The sequence below is a fragment of the Topomyia yanbarensis genome, chromosome 1 (assembly GCF_030247195.1).
Source record: "Topomyia yanbarensis strain Yona2022 chromosome 1, ASM3024719v1, whole genome shotgun sequence".
In the NCBI taxonomy this organism is placed as follows: domain Eukaryota; kingdom Metazoa; phylum Arthropoda; class Insecta; order Diptera; family Culicidae; genus Topomyia; species Topomyia yanbarensis.
In genome coordinates this window covers 207,947,320-207,973,494 of record NC_080670.1, presented here as the reverse complement: position 1 = coordinate 207,973,494, position 26,175 = coordinate 207,947,320, and the positions used below count along the sequence as shown (strand labels likewise).

The following is a 26,175-nucleotide window of genomic DNA, read 5'->3' as shown; positions in this document are numbered from 1 at the left end:
CAAATGCGTTACACGATTGAAGAGATCTTGTAGTCCCGAGATAGATAGATAAGTTCGTCGAAAAGGCACTCTCGGTAGAACGTTTTCGCGTAGCGTTCTAGACCTTACTTGAATGTTGACTTGGTCTAGTAATGCTGGAGAATCGATGCGGCCCGATAGAAGATCAGAGATAATTAGGGCTCTTGCAGTTAGCGGCAAAGTCCATCTACTGCGAGGACAGTGTCTCATCGACAAATACATTTTCAAACTGAGATTGAATTGCAGATAGTTTGTGAATTATTTCAAATTTCATCATACAAAAATATTATAGAAGGCAGTCCGGTTTCTTTCCGCTTCTAATTGACAAATCTCTTAAACGATTTAGGATCCGACTTGAACTCAGGTTGCATTTTTCGGTTGATGGTTTGAAAAACAGAAACTATTCAGCTTTTTAAAATCGTGATTGAGTCTGACATAATGAGCTCTTAGCGACAAAGCTCGGCGTTGCTAGACGTTCGTAATTCTGCTCTTTTTTCCGTTTTAACCTAACGCAGCTCTGTCGTCTGTCAGGGGTATTGGTCAGTTCGTCGATTAACTGTAACTGTAACACAATTTGGGCACAGAGAACAGACCTAGAGGCGGATCACACTCTTTTATATGGCTATCGTGGTCATAATAGCTTAATTTGGTTAATGGACGCAATCTAACAAAAAACAATATGGGGGACTCAATCAAATCATTCTTGTCATATAAGCTTGAGCTTGTGCGACCACCCCTGACCGCTACTCCGTTATCGATCTGGACTAGCTGAAGTTGCACAAAGAATAAGTAGATAATTCTGCTTGGGAGTAGCTCTTTCAATGTGCAACACCTGGTAATCCTAAATTGTTTATTGATCAATACCGGCGCCGGCCAGGCACTAACGTAGATCGCGAGAGGAAAGTGAAAAAATTATTAGTCCGATACTTGCTTTTGCTAGAGGCAGTATATACTACTGCGCACTCCACAAGTATCACCGGAGGAGGATATTTGTTAGTAAGTATAGACGTTGGATTGTACTTCTTCTTTACTTACGCCAGAGAGGTGACTTCACTTCTGGACTAGATATCGATCCATCAACTCATGGACCGGGGACCAACGGCTTTACTTCCCTTCTGAAGGAAGACGTGACCACAGATTTTTTCACCTCAGAAAAATCTCAATGACCTTGGCTGGATTTGAACCCAGGCCAACTGGATAAAGTGGCGGTCACGCTTACCACTCAACCACCGGTGCCGTCTCAAATTATTCTTTTCATATAAGATCTTTTAAATAGCCCCAATACTGATTTTTTAATTGCATTCTCTTAAATAAATAAACAAAAAAACACGGCATTTTCAAACAGCTGTAAAAAATCGAATGGGATTAATTGGGAATGTTTTCTTCATGAGAGGACACTCAAAATAATCTTCTCTTTTTAACAGATTCACCCAACATTGCCCGACAAGGTACTTGTTTTACTAACGAATATGTGTAAAATTGAAAAAAGTGAGCACTTTTATAAAACCTACCCAAAAATGACAAAGAAAAGCTAAAATTGACCCCAATTGATTGTAGTTGCTGGAGTTTGCTTTGAAAACACGATTTTCATTTATATATTGACTTTGGCTAATTAGTTTTTGAGCAATCTGAAAAATTGAGGGATAATGACTTTCAAGCTAATAAAATGATTTCAAATTATTGCATCCAAAAATTATCAAACGAAAACGCTTTTCTTTTTAAGCAAAACGTTAGAGTATGTTTCAAAGAACAATTTAAGCTGAAAATATCCAACTTTTTACGGGCCACAATGGCGGTCTAAATTGTTCAGTTCGTAATACGTTTAATGGCCCTTTTTTGACAATAATCGTTTGCGTTAACCGCCCAGTGAGATTGAGTCATCCTACGTTAGTCCAATGCGTTGGATGTTTATTCAATGAACGCCCAACATCTTCAACTGGGCGTATCTGTCAAGCTGGCGTAAACTATTATTGTCAAAAAGGGCCATTAAACGTATTACGAACTGAACAATTTAGACCACCATTACGGCACGTAAAAAGCTGGATGGACAAATAAACAGAAACAATATTTTTTCTATTTTGTCCAGGATTTGAAGTTAGTTACGCCTCTGTGCGCCGTTTGGTGCAATTTTCTTTGGCTGGCGGACATTAGTTGATCTAATTCCATGACCCAATCGCAACAACTCTGGACCTGCTGCTTTCCGACCGATTTCGCTCATTAGCTGTATGACCAAGCTGTTTAAGCGCATCGTAAATAGAAAACTTATCGCCGAGCTAAAATCAATGGTGCAACTCGTTGAACGGCAACAAGCTTTTTGTTCTGTTCATGGTACTGATATGTGCTTTGCAGAGCTAGAGATTGCCGATAATCGATGAGCACAGCTTCATAGACACAACTTGGTAGCATGGAATATCTGCCATCAGATCGAACGTCTTCTACTGTAGTCCTAATGCAAGTCAAGATCCAGTGCGTAACATTACCGTAACGTAACATTGTGTGCTATATGTGCCATCGGAAGCAGGGTTTATCGTATAAGGAGGATAGGAGAATTCCAATGAACCAATACCACCTAAAGAGAAATCAGCAAAATTTGTCACTGGTGCCCTCAAAAAACCTTCATTTTCATCGGAGAAAGAATTGAAGAGCGACCTCTCTGATTCCTTCTAAATGCCACAGAAAATAACCAAAAAAAAAAAATACTAGTAGAGGATTGATCATGAATCATGCACTAGCTATAGTGCGATCGCTAGAGCTATCAAAATAGAGTTTATTTCCAAGAACTTTTCCAAAAGACATCTGAATACGGAAGTAGCAAGCCAGATTAGTAAACGAGTATTGGAAGTACTTGTGGAGCTAAGGGTTAGTAACAATGTCTAGCCGCTATTCACACAAAACACTATCCTGGATGATGAATTTATCCAATAGTTTAATAAACTAGATTGACTAGAATACTCTTGACTGTGCCGATCGGCCAGCAATCGCTATACGGGACTTGTATGCACAAATGCACAAATCCCCGACTACATACGGGGAACGTGCCGTTCAAGCCAATATATTCTGATTGCTCCTTCAAATTATCTCCTGAAAACACTCTTGTTGCAAGCTGTTATAAAAATCAATTTTTATGCACCAGTTTCATTCTTGTTTCTTTCCAAAACAATTCATTTGGAATCATAATGACAATAATAACCGCGGGCTTATTAGTGTGTGTTTGGACATCGGTTTGGACATTCTTCTCAATCAAGACAGTGAACCCGAAAAGCAATGAGTAAATTAACGTTTGAAAAGTCTGCAAATTTTTGCGACATTTTGGTGACCTCGAGGGGTAGATCCTTATTTCTGGGCATTTAAAAAAAATAACAGGATATACGTTTTTATTTTGCACCAACACGACGTGGAAAAGGTATTATACACTCACCACCTTTTCATAAAACATTGAATGTTCAGCTCCTATATACCCGCGATTCTCACGTGATGCAATGTCAGCCCCAGTTACACCCAGCTGTCAAAAACCCTTCAATTCGCCCCCTGCTGGCAGCACGGAAGAGTGATTTCGTCGCCATCGGGCGAGCTTTCGATCATCGCTTCTCGGTACATTCCCTGGCCATCATCACAGTCGCGAACAAGCGGATTTTTTTTGCTGTAAAAAGAGAGTGCGTGAATATTGAATGCGAATGGCTGCGAACCAAAATCGACTAATGGTTTGCATGTGTCGCTAGAATCGTTACCCCGGACGTGTTAAACGATCGTTAGTGAGTGGTGTTCGGTACTGTGTATGCAATCGGGTAAATTTGTGCATTAAACAACAGTGAAAAGTGCCTCAAAATTTTCCCTGGTGCCCTCTTGAAGAAGGAAAAAAATTGGAGTGCCTCACACAAACACATCTTGCCTTATAACATAACCTGCCCACACATACGACTGTGTGTGCTGCTGCTGCTGCTGTTCAGTCATCATCATCGGGGTTCGTCTCTTTACATGTGGAATAACATTAGCAGAAGCAGCACCAGCAAAGGAGTGAACCGATAGAAGCCCACAGCTCTAGACGGCTGACTGCCAATAGTAGTAGGAAGGAAGCATTGGCTACGGCACACACACACGCGGGGACGGTGCTTTGCGGATCGAGGAACGGTGCAGAGTGAGTTGTGGCATTTTTTTTTCTCCTTTGCTTTAAGCTTATTTCTCGGTGTCTTTTCGATGTGCATCGAAAGGGATGCCAGGTGTTATTGGGGAATGTTCTTCCGGCTCTAGGGGGTGGGCTGGAGGAGGGCGGTGATCGGTCCAGACGGCCAGCAGGTCCGCCAGTGGTACTGGTCCAAATAATTAGTTCTCATCAGATGAACGATAGTTCTTAGAAAATTCAGTTTTAAAATAATGGGGAATGTTCCTAACAGGACAGTTTTGTTTTTAACATGAATTTTATAGCAATTGCAGGGAAAGGTAAAGTTGCGCTACTTAACTACTAATGAGTCCAATTTACACGAGATGGATGACGATTATTTTTTTTCTACGGTAGTGCTTGCCTGACAAAAAGGCCAAGAGAGAGGAACGATTCGGCGTTCACTCAACCGCGATTTCGGTTCGATTTCATCGCTTACCGCACACGACAGAGCCACTGTTACGACAATGCATAAGAAGTGGAAATAAGGTATAATATGAACCGAGCGGTTTTGACAGACAGCCATCAAAGAAGTCAGTCAGCGAACTTTGAGCCAGACCGAACCGAACCCCGACGAGCGAGAAGATACTTTATTTTTTTTTAATTTACCAACCAAACAGGCGTGAAAGAGATTCCGATGTTGCTTCGTTCGCTTTTGCACCTTTCACGATCGACCCTCTGAGGCCCTGCCCATGGAAAAACCTTGCAGCGCACGACGGTGCCACCTGTAAGCGCTGTGTGCGCAACGGTAACCGCCAAAAAATAAGAACGATTGCAGTGCAGTTTTAAGGGGGAAAATGACAGCGGGTTAACTGTCGTTTACAGCACAAAAAAAAACGATCCTCTAAAATGATGAGTAGTTGTTTAATGTGGGGAACATTTTTTTTTCGGCGATATGTTTGAATTGCTCGAAACATTAAACGGCGTTTGGTAACAGTTTTTTACTGTATCACTCCCTAAAAAGCCTAAAAGGACGAAAACCGTTTTGTACAAGAAGCGTAAGAGTTACCAAGGCTCTAAAAGCGTTTTTAAACAACGGAATATTTAGAGATAGAGTCCAGTAGATGCTGGGAAATATTACCCTCGAACTGCTATTTCAAGGTATGCCTCGGTTTTTGTAAATGAAATCCACCCAATGTAAAGTTGAAATAGATGTGAGCCGAACGGCGGTTTGGCATTCCATTGATTTTTGAATAAATTAAACGGCTCATATTACAGTCAAACTTTACCTTAATGACAAGCAGCACAATCCACAATTATAGCGCCAATTCTTCGCAACACGATCCACGAAATACAAGTTCCAAAAATTAATCCGCCACCAGTTCCAAGAAACTATGCGATTTTGTTGAAGAATGGTGTGAATAGCAAGAGTACCAAGTTGCTGCCTTTTGATCAATTTGTAAACTGATGACATTATTTAGCTTCACTATAGAGTGCCTACAGCTAGATAAGAATCCAATCGTGCAGCTGTACCTTGTAGTCCGCTCCATCGACGATTGCTCACATTTTCAAGAACTTCTGAATACATTTATTGGTTGATGTCGAAAAGAGTAGCTTATTGTAGCAAAGCAAAATGTCCAGACATCACTTGATTGTACAGTAAGTTCGATACATTTGGAATACTAAATTCGTCTTTAATATGAACTGGAAAAGGTTTAATCACCAAAGCAGCCCAACAACCCAAAAAATGGTTGGGACTTTAAGGATATTGGGTGAAGGCTATATAGGGCACTAATTGCAAAACACCAGTTTTGGAGTTCTCTTCAGCTCGTGTAGAACTTACGGATTGACATGCACTGAAATACCTTCTCTGGAACTAACACAGCGCCCGGTTCGATATAGCCTGATCGGTCTTAACTCGCTAGAACGACGCAGGAAGACTTAACATTTATAAAAAAAATATTCAAAGATAAAACCAACTCCCCAAAGACACTTTTCTTGAATTTAGTCGGACCGGACAAAACCAGGAATCTGTTCAGAAGTTCATTAACCTTTTCTGGTACATTTTATCTGAGATTTCGTCTACTAATAAGATTGAAAATAAATCGAGCAGATCTGAGCAAGTATGCAAGTTTCTATCTCGATGGAAGGCAACTTCAAATCAGCATTTAAGGACTAACTATCTGCACCATTCCTCGTTATTTATATCGGGCATTTTGCAAGGAAGCCACCTCGACCCAGTGATATTTGTCCTTTATTCTAATGATGTCAATATCAAACTCCAAGCATCCCGCCTTCCCTTCACCGACGATATGAAGATTTTTCGATAGATACGGGATTCAACCGATGCCAAATTTCTTCAAAGTGTTCTGGACAGCTTCAGTACGTGGTGTGATCTGAACAAAATAGTTGTAAACGCGAGCCAATGCTCAATCGTCACGTTCAGGGGGAAACGCAATCCGATGCAGTGGAACTACCATTTGTTCGACTCGAGCATTCTCAGCCATTCAGCACAAACGTTCAAACCACATGCCTCACAAATAGTGAACAAGGCATCAAGATAGCGTTAGTAAAAACTTCAGCGACATATACTGTTTTCAATCGCTTTATTGTGCGTTGGTTCGCTCAGCTTTAGAATATTGTTTGCTGTTTGGAATCCGTATTACCGCAAACGGGATTAACAGAATCGAGGCGATCTAACGCCCTTCGACATCTCCCATGGCGAAACAGATTTCAACTACCGAGCCATTGTCAGTTACTACAGCTCGAGCCATATTTGTCTCGGACTTACTGTCTGTCAGAGTGGATTGCTCTATAATTCTAGAACGCCTGGATCTTCAAGCCCGCATTCGAGCACTACGTAGTAACTCTCTTCAACGACTACCTTTTGGGACAACCAACTACGGTCGCCACAGCGCTGTTACCGAACAGTTTTCAATAGAGTTGTCACAGGATTTGACTTCCACTGGACTAGAAATATGATTAAAAATAAGTTTTTGTCTATTCCTAAATGTAACTAGGCTAAGAACCACCATGAGCGCCAAGGGGTCTTTTGATGCTGATACAACGAATAAAAATATGAATGCACGGAACAATGGTGGGATAACATCGGAGCGGTCCAACGAACGTGCAGCTGGTAGCGGAAAACGGGATCGCTAAGAAATTGTTCCTATTTCTTCGTAAAGCCAGAAGAGCAAGCGCTGCTTGTCGAGACGTATCAGCGCCTCAAGAGAAACATGTGTCACACAAACGCCAACAAAACTTATTCGGCTGTTACAGTAGAGGTTTGAAATATTTGCCGACAGCTACTTCTGCGGCAGTGCTTTTAGAAGATTATCAAAAAGCGGCAAAAGCCGTGCAATCGTTCGGAACGGCGACAGAGTTATCTAGAGAATGACCGTAAACTGGAGTCGCCAAGAATGAACCAGTCGACCAGCTTCCTTTAAGGATGCTGTGTAGCAATATGGAAGCGCCAAGCTCAAGCAACGTCTTGTAAATCTACTACGTATCCAGGCTCTCATCAAAAACATCGAGGCGGTCAGAAACTGTAGCATAGGCCAAAGCGTTAGCACCGGATTCGCTAAGGATGCTAGGCTCAAGATGTTTTATGGATGCAGCACCTCTCATTTGAGACTTAGGTTGGTCAAATCGGTCCAAAGATCTATGTATACGAAACCGACGCGAATATTATTCTGAATTTGGATACTTCCGCCGAAGCTTCCAAAACCGTCGATGGTGACTAATGTGACCAAAGAGTTTGAATGGCTCTTAGTGATTAAGTTTGTGAACCCAGGAGGACGTTCTCACTGTCAAAGGAAAGGACGCCACTAAACAGAGAAAAAGCTGGAGTACCGTTGTAGATCGTGAAGAGAAGCAAAGGAAACAGCAAAAGCGTAGCAAAAGATTCAAGAAAAACCTCCGGCTCGTCAGAAGACACCAAAGGGAGAAGCTGTGATCGTCAGAGTGAATTAATGACACGACGACGTATGCAACGCTCCTCAGAGAGTACCCGAGAGCGCTGAGGGATTTGGGTGAAAACGTGGTGAGACGCAGGTGTATCCAAAAAGGTGAGATGCTCTTCGATGGGAAGGAGGATTCCACGGTTAACGAATCACTGGGCGAGGTGGATGACTGGGTAGAGATTACGATATTAGAAACTGGAGGCACATTGTGACCTGGGTGAAGTGTACTTGACGATCCAGTTAAAGAAGAGATACGGAAGAATACAGACAGCGATGATTCGTCTACTGGCAACCGCTGCTGACCAGGTGCTGGGGGTAGGCAAAGTTTGATGGTCGAGCGGAGATATGCAACAAGTTGTTGGGCTTCGGACACTTCCAGAGGACTGTAACGACCATCACACGGACGCCTGCAAATGACCTGCCTACAAAAGGGCGATTGTAGTTCAACGGTAATGGAGATAAACTAGATAAATCTGAATCATTGTGCCGCCGCAAAGCAACTGTTGTGCAGTTTGCGACAGAAACTATGTGTGACGTCGTTTTGAACGCAGAGCCGTACCTTATCCCGCCTGCTACCGGTAACTGGGTGGCGGATGGAACGGGGACGGCTGTGATACAAATTATGAGCGGATGCCCCATTCAAGAAGCGGTAGAACGAATACTTAGAGGTCGTCAATATCAATCACGTCTTCGTGTGCAGCTGTTACGCACCTCCAAGGTGGACAGTGGAGCAGCTCAGCCTAATGCTGGAGCAGTTGATCGGCGGAAGCCAGTAGTTATTAGTGCTGACTTCGATACCTGGGTTGTGGAGTGGGGCGGTAGAGTAACCAATACAAGAGTGTGTATCCTACAGGAAGCTCTAGCGAAGTTAGACGTACGATTGCGCAATGAAGGTTCCGGGAGGGGGTCTATTATCGACGTCACCTTCTGGCGTTCTTCACCGACGACGAACATGGACTAGACAGTATGCACGGAGTATTGGCCAAAGGAACTCGTTTGCAGTATGGAGAAGGATGATCGGGAAGCGAAAGTGGAAGACGAATGGCCTCAGCAAAAATCTTTTTGCTCAGATACTTTGGTCAGATAACTGGACCGAGAACGTTATTGCGGCTGTTATAACAAGAAGAAATGTGGCATGTGACGCCACAATACCGCAAAAACTTGAGCCACGCAGTAGACGACCCAGCTTACTGGTGGAATGAGACGCTTAGTATGCTCCGCGCTGCTTGTCTCAGCCAGATAGAGAAGAGCGCAAGGAGCGGCGTTTCGAGAAGTTAGAACGGCCTGAAAACGGGAGGAGCTGTATTAAGATGAAAATGAAGGGCACGCCAACGCCAGCTGAAATGTAAACTGATGCTAGTCGTTGAGGGTCTCTTCCCGAAGCACGATCCAAACATCTTGCCACCGATACCGTACCGCGAAGAAGTAGCCAACACGGACGATCGACAAGTGATCGACGATGAGTTCGCAGAACCATCGATGCGAGTGAAATCAAAGAAAGCCCCCGGTCCAGATAGAATATCAAACAACGTAGCGCTGGAAGCTGCGATCTTGGCATATCAGACTGCAGAAGGGTCTAGATGAAGGCTACTTCCCCGAAATATGGAAGGTACAGTAGCTAGTTTGCTGCCAAAGTCAGGGACACCGCCGGGTGATCCGGCCTCGTATAGACCTATATGCTTCTGGATACACTTGAAACACTCCCGGCAAAAGTTCGGTGGGTAAGCGCGGATTACCCAAGATATAGTTCGGATTTCGCAAAGGAGTATCGAAAGTGGCAGCAATTTAGACAGTGCTCAAGAGTGTCAAGAAGGCATCTCAATAGAAGCGAAGATGAGCTCAATACTGCGCTGTGGTCTCGATAGATGTGAAGAATGCGTTTAACAGTGCAAACTGGGAGGCCATCGCCGCAGCGCTGCATAGGATGAGGGTTCCAAACTATCTATGCTAGATTCTGAAAGCTACTTCCTGAGCAGAGTGCTGCTGTACGAGATGAACGAAGGGCCGAAATCAATGCGCGTCGCAGCGGGCGTTTCTCAGGGCTCTATATACGTTGCAACCCGTCTGGGTAACAATTTATTACTGGGTGAAAATATACATGTTTCTGTGTATACACTTCGTAGAGTGTACAATTGGAGAAACACCGGAAACGTGAGGGTATGATGACGAAGTGGCAGCAAGAATTGGGCAATACGGAGAAAGAATGGTGGATCTACCTGCTCATCCTAAATCTGTCGACGTTGGTCAATAGAACACACGGAGAGGTGAACTTCCACTCGACGCAGCTCCTCTCGGGCCACGGGTACATCAGGAAGTATCTTCATTGGATCGGGCACACAACGTCACCGTTGTTCCTGGAGTGTAAGAACGTCCTGGAGACACCGGAGCACGTGGTCTTCGAATATCCGAAATTCGAAGTGACAAGTAGGGGGCCGCTTGAAATGGTTGGGGCAGGCATCAACCCGGATAATGTCGTCCACAAAATGATAATCGACGCAAAAACACGCTGAACTCGATCAATAGAGTGGTGATGCATATCATGGCCGCCTTACAGCGGAAATGGTATGGTGAACAGCAAGCAACGGTTTCGGGACAATAATTACCACCGGAAAACTACCCGCCGGAGTAGGCTAGATCCTCCGCCTGGGACTAGTCGATTAGACGGTGGCAGAGTACCGGGTATGAGTCGTCCGCCATGCCATGCTCCACCCGGAATCACCAAACTGACCTCGGCATCCAATTGGCCCGATAAAAATATTGCAAAAACTGAAGAAAGATCGGTATCGGGAGAACTTCTTTCGCCAGAGAACTCACCGTCGGCGTAAGCTAGATCCACTGTCGGGGACTAGATGGAGTAGTTCAGGAACAAGTCGGGAGATGAATGACTCAACGAGGTGCTGAATGGCACTGGGTAGGGAAACAAGGTACCCACGGAGTTAGTTCCCAAGAAAGCTAAAAGGCTCAGTAAATTGTGCAATCTGTAGCTTGCCGCCCAGATTGTCCTCGCAGAAGAAGGGCATTAATTCTCGACCCACAATTAGTTTTTGTACAGCAACTCAAAACAAATTTTTTGGGTCTTGGACGGTATCGGGATTTTTTAACTCGGCTCAAAGAGGCGTTTTTTAGTGGAAGTCGTCGGGTCCACTGGTGTGAGGGTGCGTATTAGATTTCTAGTGATTTTTCACGGGGGAGGATTTTCTGACTTTGATTGGGCCTGAGTTTCGCTTGAGGTGCTCTAGCTTGTGCAGTTTCAGAATGATCATTTTATTAGTGCCCTACTGAACTTCCCGCGATCGCACAAACATGATGATTAAGTCAACATGTTGGCACCTACGAATTTCAAAAGCGATTTCAAGTGCTATTCATCCTTATTCTTGTTTTTACGACGAATGCAAGATTCGTTCGAAAGTGGTTTGTATTCCCGTTTACTGCGGCAAAACTAAATGGGTTTACTATTAATTCGAATCGCTTTCAAACGAATCTCGCTTTCCTAGTAAACAAGAATAAGAGTTATACAAACGCCTATTCAACAACGATACGTATCTTTAATTGGACTGCCCAAAAATAATAACTAGTTGATTAGTCGCATGGAAGCACGAACATACCAACCCACACAAAAATGCAAACGTCAACTCGTCTATACAAATTTATACACGCGTCGTGTAAACGTTCCCGCGATCAGACACGCTAACATACAAACACTCGTGTCCTTTGCGATGAAACGAAACGGATCACAACCACGAACATCCTCCCTCGGTCATAGCATTAGCTGGACTATCCTACAAAAAAACTCATGCGCCATAGTCGGGGGGAAACTAACTCTCTTTTAGCATCTGAACCGCAAACTCAAAATTAATCGTCGATTTCACGATACACCCAAACATCCAAAAATCTACGCGAACTTGTAATTTCGATGATCGGTGTGGTTCTCCTATGAAAGCCCCACCTTCGGTCCTAGCAGCATACAAACAGAACAAAAAAGAAATGTTTTGGGCATTCCTCCAAACTACCGCTCTACGCATAATTTGACCATGGAATTCCATAGTACGTGGTACAGTTATACGTATAGCGACAGCGTAGATTTTATCCCGACGATCATGCAACTAATCTTTTATATCATCAAGTTTGTCGGTGGGCAGGCGTTGGACATGCTATAGTTGAAGAATTTGTCTTTCATTTTAAACGCACAGACACGCTCACTCATCGATCTCCATCTGATGCCCGGTCGATGTTGTTTTCCAAATATTACAAAGCCTACTCCATGTTCTACCTTCTCGTCGTCACTGTATTAGATGCACTTGAACGTGATACCCGCAGCTGGTTTTACTGCGCGGAGTTTCCGTTCGTCGTCGGTGCCGTGCAATCAAATTTGTGAAACGCTACTAATCGCCACCTTCACTTTTTACAGCTTCCTAGGTTGCAAATGTCAACGGGGTTCTGATGGAGCTACCATTTAGGATATAGTTGACGAGGTGCCGCATTTCTCTTTAGCCGACTGTTCCGGAACATACGCTGTTTCGAACCGCTCCTAACATGGAGATCTGACGCTTTTCGATTAATATCTTCCCTGACAGTATACAATTAAAATATATTTAAAACGGAGTATTAATTACAGGGCACGACGAAGCAAATGAAAATATATCGCAACTGAATAAAATTGAAACAAGCTAGTCCTATTTCAAGTGAAAAACGATTCCTTGACATGCCGTTTTGGCTAACAAATTGTGCCAAATAACCTAGAACCAATCGACTCGGACCACTATCTGGCGATGGTTAAACTGCGTCCAAAACTATCCGTAGTAAACAGTATAAGATAGCGGCGTCCGCCGCAGTAAAACTTGGGCCGACTGAAGGAAACCAACGTCGCGAAAACGTACGCGCAGCATCTTGAAGCAGCGCTGCCACCGAAGGAGGAGCTCATCGATGCTCCCCTTAAGGACTGCTGGACCAGGACTAAAGCATAAGCAGCACTGCGGAGATCGTCCTGGGATACGTACAGAGGAGTCGACGGAACGATTGGTTCGATGGCGAGTGCCAAGAGATATTGGACGAGAAGAATGCAACACGCACAGCGATGTTGCTTCAAGCCACTCGTCAGAACGTGGAGTCATATCGACGGAAGCGAAAACAGCAGACTCGTCTTTTTCGGGACAAAAAGCGCCGCCTGGAAGAGTCTGAGAGAGAGAGGAGATGGAGCTGCTGTATCGCTCTCAAGAAACGCGGGCATTCTTCAAGAAGCTGAATGACTCGCAATGGTTTTGTGCCGCGGGCCGAAATGTGTAGAGACAAGGAAGGTGGCATCTTGACGGACGAACGTGAGGTGCTCGAAAGGTGGAGGCAGTACTACAATGAACATCTGAATGGTGCGCAGGTGGACAATCGGGCGTTCGAGGAGGACGATTATGTCAGTGTCGCAGCCGACGGGGATGCCCACTATGAACGAGGTTAACGAGGCTATTCAACAGCTTAAGAAAAACAAGGCAGCTGGTAAGTACGGTAAGGATGGGTCCGGAGAAACTGACGGAAAGCATGCACCGAATAATCGAAAGAATCTAGGACAGAGAACAGCTACCGGAGGAGTGGCAGGGAGGGGTCATCACCCCGATATACAAGGAACGGCGACAAATTAGACTGTGAAAACTACAGAGCGATCACAGTGACAAATGCCGCTTACAAAGTGCTATCCCCGATTCTGTTCCGACGCCTATCACCGCTGGTAAATGGATTCGTTGGGAGTTATCAGGCCGGTTTCATCAACGGCAGATCAACAAACGACGAAATCTTTACTATACGGCAAACCCTCCAAAAATGCCGTGAATACCAGGTCCCGACACATCACCTGTTCATCGACTTTAAATCCGCATATGATACGGTGGACCGTGTAGAGCTATGGAAAATGATGGACGAGCATGGCTTCCCTGGGTAGCTGACAAGACTGATTAAGGCTACGATGGATGGTGTAAGGTGTTGTGTCAACATTTCTGGCGGCCTCTCGGGTCCGTTTGAAACACGCAGGGAACTAAGACAAGGCGATGGGTTGTCCTGCCTGCGGGGTTCAACATGCGGGGCACGATTTTCACGAGGTCCGGACAGTTCGTGTGCTTCGCTGACGACGTGGACATAATCGGTAGAAACAGGGAGACGCTAGCAGATCTGTATACCCGACTGAAGCGCGAAGCAGCACGTGTAGACTGAAGTCTAAGACGAAGTACATGCTGGCTGGCGGAACCGATCGTGATAGGGAACGCTTGGGCAGTAGTATAGCGATCGACGGCGACGAGCTCGAGGTGGTTGACGAGTTCATATATCTAGGCTCATTGGTGACTGGGGACAATAACACCAGCCGGGAGATCAGAAGGCGTATTATCTCTGGAAGTCGTGCTTACTATGGTTTCCACAAAACTTTGAGATCCAGGAAGCATCACCACCGCACGAAATGCGCCATGTACAACACACTGATTAGAGACCGGTGCTTCTCTACGGGCACGAAACGTGGACAATGCTCGAGGAGGGTCTGCAAGCACTCGAAATCTTCGAAAGAAGGGTGCTGAGAACGATCTTCGGTGATGTGCAGGAGGATGGCGAGTGGAGGAGAAGGATGTACCACGAACTTGTGCGACTCTATGGTGAGCCAAGTATCCGGAAAGTAGCGCAAGCTGGAAGAGTACGGTGGGCGGGGCATGTTGTGAGGATGCCGGACAATAACCCCACAGAGTTGGTTTTCAACTCCAACCCGACAGGTACAAGACGGAGGAGTGCAGCGTTCCCGGTGGCTGGACCAAGTGGAGCAGAACCTGGCGAGTTTCGGGCACCTGAGAGGTTAGAGACAAGTAGCAACTGACCGAGTGACGTGGCGGAATATTGTGGAACGGATTAAATCATGTTAATATGATGTGTAATCAGGAAATATAACATAACCTAGAACCAAATTATCGTCTCCTATAGAACAACCACGGCAAATAAACTCTTGTAACAGTTTGATCAATTCTACAAACTTAAATGACCACTAATTGCCTAAATTCATTGGAATAATGAAAATAGACAACTTAATAACAATATCAACCAATGCACCTAATTCCGATTCGTCCATTCTTTCTATTCGTTTCTCTTTACCTACCTCGAAGGCAGTTCCTTTGGCGGCTTTCTGCTGACCCAAAACACAGAAAAGACCACCCCACATTCTTCCGAGTATAGCGTAAACGATCAGTTATCGCTAGAGGGGTCAAAGATGTACAAGGTTGCAGCTTGGTACGGCCAAAAGTTTAAATGTTATTCTTTAAAGTTTTTAGTTGTATTCGCTACTAAATGGCATTGCGTGACAAGATGACCTAACAGTGAAAAAATCGAAAGTGAAAATTGATAACTATAATGCCTAGCTTACTATGATTATTAATTATTCCAAAAAGTCAACAAATCAAAACCCTTGTCAAAACCTCATTCTGTCAACTGGTGATGCTAAGCCAAACATACCTAAATCATTGTAATTTTTACCCAGACCGCTGGCATGAAGAACCCCACTGTGCACTGCCTGACTGCCCAGACCAAACCCGATCACGGATCTCTCACTCACACCGCCTTCCTTGCCGTCTCTATTGCTTCATACCTCCTTCGTTGGAAACTTTGAAAACCGATTGCCGCTTGCCATCATTATTTTTATATTTTTCATTTTCTCCTTCTGTTCCAGAGTTATCCCACGACATCGTCGTCATCACCGTCATTATCATCATCATCATCATCAGCCTGCACAGACCGTCTTTGTGAGGGACCACCACCGACGAACCTCAACCGGACTGTGAACCGTGTGCCTTGCGCTCTCATCAACCTCAACCAACTTTACCTCCCGACCGTACCACCACAGCGCAAAAGCGACTTGCATCGGTGAGACGCGAACCCGTTGCTTTTTTAGGCTGGCTGGCTGGCTGGCTGACTGGCGGGTATTGTAAGAAATATTCGGACAATTTGTCGGTACCCCACAACCGAAGAAGACGAACGCCTTAGCGGAAAGAGCAGAGGAGAAAAAAACAAGAAGGGGGAAAATGTAATTGTTTTCGTTGCGCGATGAGTCCCGCAAAGCGTTAGAGAGATTGGTGACCCCGGTGGGAAGAATCGGTTTCGGAAGCAACAAATGCCACGAGCACACACAGCTAGCTAGGGAGGAATCGATCGTCACCGAATAGTTGCAAGTTACTTGGAAAAAAAGCAACAAAAGCGTCGGCAAGAGAAGGTGGTACAGTAAAATGAAACTGGTGTATCGCGATCGATTTTACTACGACGAAAAAGACAACGGTTACGATCGCGCAAGCTGCTGCCGCGTTGGTGAGAATGTTGCTGCTGCCATCCGGGGACGTTGGTCATCTGCATCTAGTATCCCCTCGTCTGCGGTCAATCTCTGCTGCGGGCAGGCCGCTGCCGGAACAAGCTGCCAACAGGAACAACAAAACGGCCATTGGAATGTCGTTGAACGATCACCGCTGGGCACCAGCTATCACGTCACCGGTGTCAATTGTGAAAAACATCCACTGGACCAGCGTTACTGTCGCTACTAGTCGTCCTACCAGTACCAAGCAACCGCTGGGACAGAGTTTGAACAAGTCTGGCACCGTTCCTCCTCCTCGAGAACCGACCGCTGCAAATTCCAGACGATCGAAGGGGAATAGCCTTGCCAGATGTTCAGGCGCTAACCGCAGCGACAGCAACACAGGTGAATGATTCCGTTCCCCCACCTGGAATCGCCACAAATAAGTAGTATTAACCAGAAGAAGAAGAGCAAAAAAACTGACCTGCGAAAAAAAAGTAAAGTGAAATATGTTCCGTGAAGAATAAGTGCATCATCGAATAATTGTGTATAGTTAAGTTTTGAGTATTTCCCCTATCTACTAAGACGAAAAAGTAATGAAATAATAGTTCACTGCCTGTGCGCATAAGTGAAGGTAGACGAAGAAGAAAAAGAGCAAAAGACTCGTCAAATTGAACAGAGCGAAGAAAATCCCGTGTGAAGAGCGCTGGAGAAAGACTCCCCCGACGCAGTTGTATACAGTACAAAGAAGGAAGACTAAAAGCTAAAGTGAAAAGTTTTTGCCGAAAAGCATAGAGTGTTTTTTTCTCGTATTGTTTTCGAAGAAACACCACACACACTGTTAGTTCGTACGTGACAGATAGCTAGGCGAAAAAGCAGCAAGAAGACGAAACACGGCAAACAACCGAACGAAGAAGCAAAATAAGAGCAGACGGACGGAGTAAACGACGCAAAAGCAGAAGAAGAAGACGCCGACAGCAACCTCTTTCATTCATAAGCAATGAATAGAAATATAGTAAAATTCTATGCAATACTATTCATCATGCTGTCATCAGTTGTGTTAATCACAGGTTAGTTTGATTGCTGCTTTTTTTTTCTCTTTCAGTCTAACGAATAGTTTGTTTTTGTTTACGATCAAATGAGTGTACGTGATAATACGTGTGCCTGTGTGTGTTAGGTATGTGCGGCCTCCCGTGGTCTGCGAGATGGGCGAATGGGGGCTGGGCTGGAGTCACGATCCTTATCGATGATCTAGTTTTTCTGCTCTATAATTTGTGGTGTGAACGCAGCGAACTACTTGTTTAGTTATCAGCCGACGGTCAAGGCTTGTTGTCTGTCACGCGTGTTAAATGTTCTTCCCTACCGCACCACCCATGGTGAGGTTGATTCGACTCTTATCGCTGGGTAATTAATCGATGTGGTTGCGTGTGGTCGAGGGTTTGGCGGTGGTAGGAATGGTATCGAGGGAAGTTTAAGCTGATTGATGTTTTTAGTTGCTCAGATACTTCTTTAAGGAATTACCATATATTTTTAACTTGGAAAAATTCGAAGTTTTTTGTAAATTAGTTATGGAATTTGCGCTTCGACTTCGTCTCATCAGAATCCGACGCTAACTTAGTGACAGAAGTAAGCTAGCGCCGGATTGACCATTTGTGTTTCTGAGCAACCCCTAGTCCTGCGTGATGTCCCATTAGAAAAAGGGCTCTGATCAAACTGATTTAATGAAGTTAATTAAGTCCTAGGACAATCATAAACGTATGTATCGAACATCAGGAGGGGGATTAAAGTCTCTAAACTAATGCCGCTTTATCTTGACCCCAAAACTGAATCAGGTTGTAGATGGTGTTACAATAGTACTTTAAACATTTACCAGCATTTGGGGTAATTAAAAACTTAATAAATATCAGTATGCCGGCCCGCTGTCGTAGGCAGACTAACAGGGAGCCCTTCAGTGCATCCAGGTCTAAAACTCCAGTTGAATCGCGCAGAACAAGTACGTGCATTGATTGCCAATCCACTGTTTCATCTCGATGGTCGAATCCTTACATCAATTTTGCTCGAATGACGTACGTGACTTGCTAATATTTCTGAAAACTGCCTCAGTAAGGCTTCGAAATATGTGTTCTCTGACTACAGCAGTTGGACATAACACATTATTATGCTCAGATCAGAAAAAAGGTAAAGTCGAAATTTTTCTCGCAGATTTCTTTCAATTAATTGCTGTACTGTCGCTCTACGCATAATTGTCCCATGTGTATAAGGAATCCCATAGCACATTGAACAGTGACGCGTATAGCGGCAGTGTATGAATGGTAAGGTCCATAAGCGGAAGTTCTTATGCGCACTCCACAGGGACGAAGAAACTGCTTCCAACAACTGAATTGATAGGCTATAGCACAAACTAAATTTTTGCTTTGTATAGTTTGATAAACTAGGAACTGTTACGTGGCCAGTTTCATATGCAGAAAAAATACGCATTGTTCGGTCTGAGTGGGATGATGGCTAAAGTTCCTCGTTATCGATCAATGAGTGACATTTGATTAAATTGAAATTCCAGAAAGTTAGGAACAGGCAACAGTTTTTTCTGCTGAGATTGAACCTGTGGCCTTCGACTGGCATGGTTCATTCCCATCGGTACGGATGTCTTCGTGATTAGTTGATGGGTGTCTAGTCCTACTTACAACTGAATTGAACATTTTGCTTGGGCGTGGATACAGGTGTCTACTATTTTGACCTTGTGTGTGATGAATTGTTCAGGGAAGGGGCACAGGACTGGTACCTGAGAGAATGTTGATTGTTTCGCTCGATAAATCACTTTGACGACGAGTCTCTTCCGTAGATGGGTGTGGTTTGTTGGATGCGATTCAAATGGGCATTTGCTTCGAATAGATTGAGTTCCACGAAATCGGCGTCCTCTTCCTGGCTTCCTGTTGAATATTGTTTTCGAAATTCTTTCCTCCGACATTCATACCACATGACACTATGCCGTAACTTTTTCACATTTATGAACAGCTTTGTCGGATTAGATAAGTGTAGAACTTCACTTCCCCGGCAATCGCAAGGAATTCAAAAGCACCAGCCACTCTCGCTGTGGAGGATAAGCCAAACTAGCATTGCTTGAAAGCAAAATAGTACATAATTTCTTACGGAGAATCAGGTTATTCGTCACCACCGTTGCTAGGTAGGTTTCGCCAAAGACACAATACTCTCTACTTAATAGTTAACAACCGCTTTAGGGGCAGGCGGCGCCAACACCGGAATTACTCGTTGGAAGTTTCGCATCTTCAATATGTACATACATGGTAAAGGATTTGAGACATATCGTATGGCTCTGTTGTATAGATGAACAACTGTGCAAGTCAGGCCGCTCCAATTTAGTTATGGAATTTCAATCCGGTCGTTGATGATAGCCTGGCTATTCCAGTTAGGATACCGTTATATGATGGTTCGGATGACCTGCCGGAAGTGTGAGAGAAATGTCATTGCACGGTCGGTCGAATGATTAGAATCTGGGTTCCCGTAGGTTGTGACCGTAGTTGGTTCTCCTGAAAGGGTGTCGCTGAAGAGAGTTAGTATGTAGTTCTTGCAGATCCAGACGTTCGGGAATTGTAGAGCGTTCCACTTTGGCACAGAGCAAATTCGAGACGTAAATTGCTCGACAGTAATTTGTCCCTTGGAATGCAGAGTTGAAATCTGTTTCACTATGGCAGATGTCGAAGAGCACAGCGTGTGAACCGGCGTTGAACAGTCTCGATTCTGTCAATTCCTTTTTGGTAGTACGGATGCCAAACAGCAGAACAGTATACTAACGGATCAACGCACAATAAATAAAGTTAAGACAGCGTACGCGCCTAACGTTTTCTGCTATTTGGAAGATTAATCCAAATCCTAGCTATGTAGATGCCTTTCTACAAAGTATGATATATAAAATATGATGTATGTGGCTTGAACGTTAGTGCTGAATTCAAGACGACTCCAAGTTCCTTGACGTGAGAGTGTCTTGGAATGCTCGAGTCGAGTCGACTAAGCAGTAGTTGAACTGAATTGGATGACGTTTTTCGCGAAATCTTGACGATTGAGCATACTATTCAGATTACACCACGTGCTGAAGCTGTCCAGTTCACTTTGAATGAATTCAGCAATGGTTGAATCACGTGTCTGTCGAAAAATCTTAATGTAGTCGGCAAAGGGAAGCCGTCCTTGTAGTTTGAAATTGAGGCAATTAAAATAGAAGAAAACTATTACTGGGGCGAAGTGGCTTCCTTGCGGGGTGCTAAATGTAGCGAGAAATGGTGCAGATAGATAGACCTTAAGGCTCAAGTTACCTCAAGGCTTGGTAGTATGCGTAAGAAAAATTGTGTTCAGCTTTGCCACCAGATTATCCATTTAAACCTTTTCAAAACTCTAAAAGAAGAATATCAGTCGATTTATTAGATCATCACGATTCAATTCATGCAAAATACCTGCTGGAAAAACCATCGGCTTAGCTGGATGGTGCTTTTGAAAAAGTGGCTGTGATTTTTTATCACACTACCACACCGAGCTGGGGTACGCAACACAACTGCGCAATGAAAAAACCACAGCCACTTTTTCAAAAGCACCATTTAGCTAAGCCGATGGTTTTTCCAGCAGGTATTTTGCATGAATTGAATCGTGATGATCTAATAAATCGACTGATATTCTTCTTTTAGAGTTTTAAAAAGGTTTAAATGGATAATTCGGTGGCAAAGCTGAACACAAATTTTCCTACGCACACTACCAAGCGTTCAATTCTAACACATGCTTAAAAAAGGTAACTTGAACCTTAATACTGATTGGGAGTTGGCTTCCAGTTATCGAATAACGGATATCATTCTTGCTATATTAACATCGTAATACAAAGGAATGTGGACTTCACTCCCTAATAAGTATTAAGCTAAATGTCCGAGGGTCAAGCACTAGCAGGTTTGAGTGCGTCGTATTGAAAATACTAACGTATTTTGAATATAATTAAAGTAAATAATGGAAGTATTTAAAAATGCTTCTGTTGTACTTAGTAAGGTACATGATGTAATTAATGTCGATGTGTACGTACTTAACCTTCCGGAAGTCGCGCAAATGGCCCACTGAACGCTGATGCGCTAAGACGATTTCGCTAGATTTTCAGAGCAGCGTGCACTCAGTGCACTAGCGCGACTTTTGCGTATTTAAATTACGAAGGCGCTGTACTTAAAATCGTTTCAGTAATCAAAGTACAATAACTTTTGGCACTGCGTCGTATCGAGGATTCAGAGCTTGCTCCTCGCAAATGTCCCTACCTCTCAATAAGCATTATGCCAAAGCTCATTGAAAGTTTGGGGCGTGAGTAGTGGAGACGACTGTTTTTGTCGCTGTTTTCCTGGCGGTTGGGGCTCGGTTCTACAGTTAGGTTTTTGTTTTCGCCAGTCGGACGGTATTACAAACATCATCAAGCATATTGCGTACATCAGTGCTAATAAACTTCTGCCAGATAATTGCTTTAAGATGGTTATTGTATTACGCCTCGATAGTGGCGCATCGAGGAGACCGAGAGGGCTAATGGGCCTTTTTATGTTTTTTCATACTCTCATTCTCTCATATACACTCACAATCTCTCTCATTCCAAATGTACAAACGTGGCCTTCGCGATAACACAAACCACAAACGCGAACGCCCTCGTTCTAGCCAACATTCAAACAACACGGTAATTAAGTGAACATTTTAGCATATATAAATTTACCAACACGGTCTCAAGCATCAACCCGTCGCTCCCGCAATCAATCTACCCTCGATCCTAGCAGCCTAGCCCTATGCCTTTAGTTTTTTTTTCGAGAGTTGTCCTACTGGAGCTGTAGAGCTAGGTTCTCGGAAGGGCTCCCCGTCAGAATCACATACCACAATTTGCAGACGAGACAGGCAATGTCGCCCACTAAAACACTGCATTAGGCCAATTGTAGTAGGCCATGATTCTGAATCTGATATTCATTGTACGGTTCAGGTATGTGCGGGCGCAGGGACTCGTGATCGCGTGTATCATCGCGAAGGGCTCAAACATTTGTACGTTAACGTGCTCGATCGCGTGTGCGTTTGTATGTCGCGTGTGCTAACGTGTATGTAACTTCGCGTGTATAAATTCTATTTCATAACCGGGTGCCTTTCGCATATTCGCATATGTTCTAGAATAATCGCGCGCGGACCGTGAATCTGTTACCTAATTTTTTGTGCACGGTTCAGATTCCAGAAGAAAGCGGGTTCTTTCAGATCATTAGAGTTCCCAATCATGTCGCCGTAGAACGCGTGGTCTAGTGGATATGAGCTTTATTTTTTTTTTTGATTGGTCCAACTGAATGTATGGACCTAAATTGATAGAATGAAGGCTAAAGATTTCCGGACGTGACCGATTCATGATAGCGCGCGTTTGCGGGTTCGCGTTTGAGACCGCGCTTGTAACTTCGTAAGTACTAAAACGTTCACACAATTGCCGGAGTGATGCAAGTGATGATAGTTTAAGCGATCGCGGACATAGGTGTGCGTAGATGATCGCGAAGGGCTTAAGCGTTCGTGTTTGTCGCGTGTATGTGACTTCGCGTGTATAAATTCGATTTTGAAACCCTGCGGCCATTCATATATTCGCGGACCGCCATTCTGATCTTTAGTTTTCGGTGTACGGATCACATTCTGACAGGGAGAGAGTTACCCCATATCACTAGAGTTTCCGGTAATGTCGCCATGGAACGTTTTGTCTAGTGGATATGGGAATTATTTTTCAATTTAATTATTTTTTTATTAATTAATTAACAAGGACCTAGATTGTTGGTACCGAGGATAGAGACTTCCGGACGATCTCGATTCATGATGGCGCGAGCGCGGGAGTTTGTAGATTGACGCTTGAGATCGTTTTGCTAAGTTTATGAGTGCTGAGATTTTCACCTTATCACCGGGGTGTAATCATGTTTGCGAGTTCGTGGGCGTAGGTTGCTTGAAAATTGCGAGGGGCTCTAACGTTTGTGCGCTGACGGACGTGATTTTGTAACGTGTGTTCTTCAATGGTCGCGCGAACCGTGAGTCTGATATTAAATTTTCGATGCGCGGTTAGAATTCTGGCAGAGAGTGGGATCCCTTATATCGATAGTGTTCCCGGTCATGTCGCCATGAGACGTGTTGTCTAATAGGTATGAGTGTAGGCTTCTAGGATCAAGGATAGACTTCCGGACGTGACCGATTCGTAATCGCGTGTGCGAGGGCATTTTGGTAGGTTCCCGCTTGATACCGCGTTTGAGAATGTGTGAATGTTAAGACGTTCAATATCGCCATCTTTGCTGACCCAGCTGAAGGCGGCTGTAGAATGGCAGTATAGGACTCGAAAAGAAGAAATAAAGGACAATATATAAGAGACGTAATAGATTAGATAGGTACAAGATACAGCTGAATTTATGATCATCACATGAAAGACATACATTAGTACTTCAAACTCTACCAATACTTGAATAGCCAACGACCACACATAGCACATCCTTTCTCAATTATCTATTTGTTACTGATTGATTGTCGGCTATGAGAGGGTAAATAGAGGAAAGGTATAGAACAGAAAAAAAGACTCATATCAGCCCTCCCGGCCTCCTCGATGCACCACTATCGAGGCGTATTGTAATCAACATCTTGAAGCGGACTTCTTATATAAGTAAAAATTCTGAGTAGTCATAATGATTGGTGGATTATTAACATGAGAACTAATTAACCTCTAGTAGTAGAATTTGGTGCAAATAGAAACTAAAAAGAGCGAAGGTCCTTATATTTAGATAACTATTGAATCTATTGTGGCTTGATGATGTTTACAATATCGTAAATCCCATCAACCTGCGAGAGCGATAAAGAAATAGATTTTACATGCACCTAAACTACTCTTAGGTGTTTGGTGGTGTGGTTCACGTGGATTGGATTTCTTCAAAAACTACGCGTTTCAGTTTATTAAGTTGATCTAGTTGAGCATAAACTAGTGGCTGAACAGTATGTTTAAGAGAAGGATCCATCCATAAGAGATGGTCATCTCTGTTTCTGAAAACAGCGAATCCGATTCGTTATAGTGTTATAGACGAGTGTTATCGCCATCTTCACGAGCCAGAGCGACAGAGCGATTTAAGAGATAAAAATACCCATCTTCAGTCATGATCATCTCTTATAGATGACAGTCCATTGATCTGAATCGAATTACTCGATCACTATGCTCAAGATCAAATGAGTCCTCGAACAACCGAACCAATATGTTCCCCCATTTGAAAGTAGAAACATCCATATCAGCCGTCCGCCAAAACACTCGATCGAATGATTATTGGTCATGAGATTCAGAGATCAATGAACCAGCACTCGCTCGGATCTCCCACTCTTATCGACCAAGCAAGAGTACGCGCCCATCAGGCTCATCACCCAAGCCCAGGGACCTAACCCTATGCCTTTAGTTGGACCAATAAAAATGCACTAGACAACAGCATCTGAACTCGTCTAAACACTGAAAATTAAGTATCAGATTCACGGTGCACGAAATAATCTGAAAGCTTGCGAATATGCGAATAGGTATACGGTTATAAAATCGAATTCACATGCACGCGAAAAACACGTTAACATACAAATGCTTGAGCCCTTCGCGATCATCCACGCAACATGCACCCGCGATCTCGCAAACGTGCTAACATCCCGGCGATAAGTCTCAGTACTTAAATTTTCAACTGCGGTCTCAAGTGTGCACCTACAAACTCCTGCGATCGCTCGATTATGAATCGGTCACTTCCGCAAGTCTATATTCTCGGTACCAGCAGCCTAGGTCCATGCCTTCAATTGGACCAATTAAAAAAAATAAAGCTCTCATATCCACTGGACAACACGTTCGTTCCATGGCGACATGACCGGGAAATCTAGTGATATCGAAGATCTCACTGTATTTTAGCATCTGACTCGTACACCAAAAATTAAGTATTAGATTCACGGTCCGCACGCGATCATCCAAGAAAACACGCGAATTTGCGAAAGGCAAACGGTTATAAAATAGTTTGTACAAGCGAAATTACATACACGTTAGTACACGCGACATACAATCGCACACGCGATCGAACACGTTTACGTACAAATGCTCGAGCCTTTCGCGACGACACACGCGATCGCGAAGACCGTTCTTAAACAGTGTTTTAGTGGGCGACACTGCCTGTCTCGTCTGCAGTTGTGGTGTGTGATTTTTATAGGGAGCTCTTCCGAGAACCTAGCTCTACAGCTCCAGTAGGAAAACTCTCGAAAAAATGGGGTTTCAGGGTCGAATTTGTATTTGTGATGTGCGTGGGGCATCTGGATCCGGTGTCGTCTCGAAGGGATTTTCTTTTTTTTTTTTTGGGGTTTGGACGCAGGGTCAGGATCAGGGTGGGACCTGGTTTTGGAGGTGCAGTTGTTGATTTTTTTTCTTTTTTCTTGGCGGGTGTGCGATTTTGGGAGTCGTTATACCAGGGAACGGTTTGAAACTGCATTTCCGAACTTCTCTTTGATATGACGCCGGGTTTCGACGTTTCCAGCATTTCTGGTCCATTTGGCGTGTGCGTATTAGATTGCTGGTGGCTGTGGGTTGCGATTAAACACACTTAAATTATACTCTCATATCCATTAGACATCACGTGTCTTCGGCAAAGTTTTTTGACATGATATTTTCCAAAACTTTGCCGAAGACCGATCCGGGCCATGAACTTTTTGAAAAAGTTGATTTCAGATCTCACTTATAGGTGGACTAAACATTGATGTATTAACACCAAGAGCAGCAGTTTTATTGT

At 44.0% G+C, this 26,175-nt stretch overlaps 1 protein-coding gene across 2 annotated transcripts in view; it reads left to right on the top strand.

The window, feature by feature from the left end:
• Window positions 1–3,583: 3,583 nt before the first annotated feature.
• Window positions 3,584–26,175, top strand: part of LOC131689916 (protein spitz-like) — a 37,826-nt gene continuing 15,234 nt past the window's right edge. For both annotated transcript variants that reach the window (XM_058975315.1, XM_058975308.1), the window contains exons 1-2: window positions 3,584–4,153; window positions 15,761–17,442. In XM_058975315.1, coding sequence (XP_058831298.1) covers window positions 17,373–17,442 — 70 coding nt within the window. In that variant the 5' untranslated portion in view covers window positions 3,584–4,153; window positions 15,761–17,372. The remainder of the gene's footprint in view (window positions 4,154–15,760; window positions 17,443–26,175) is intronic.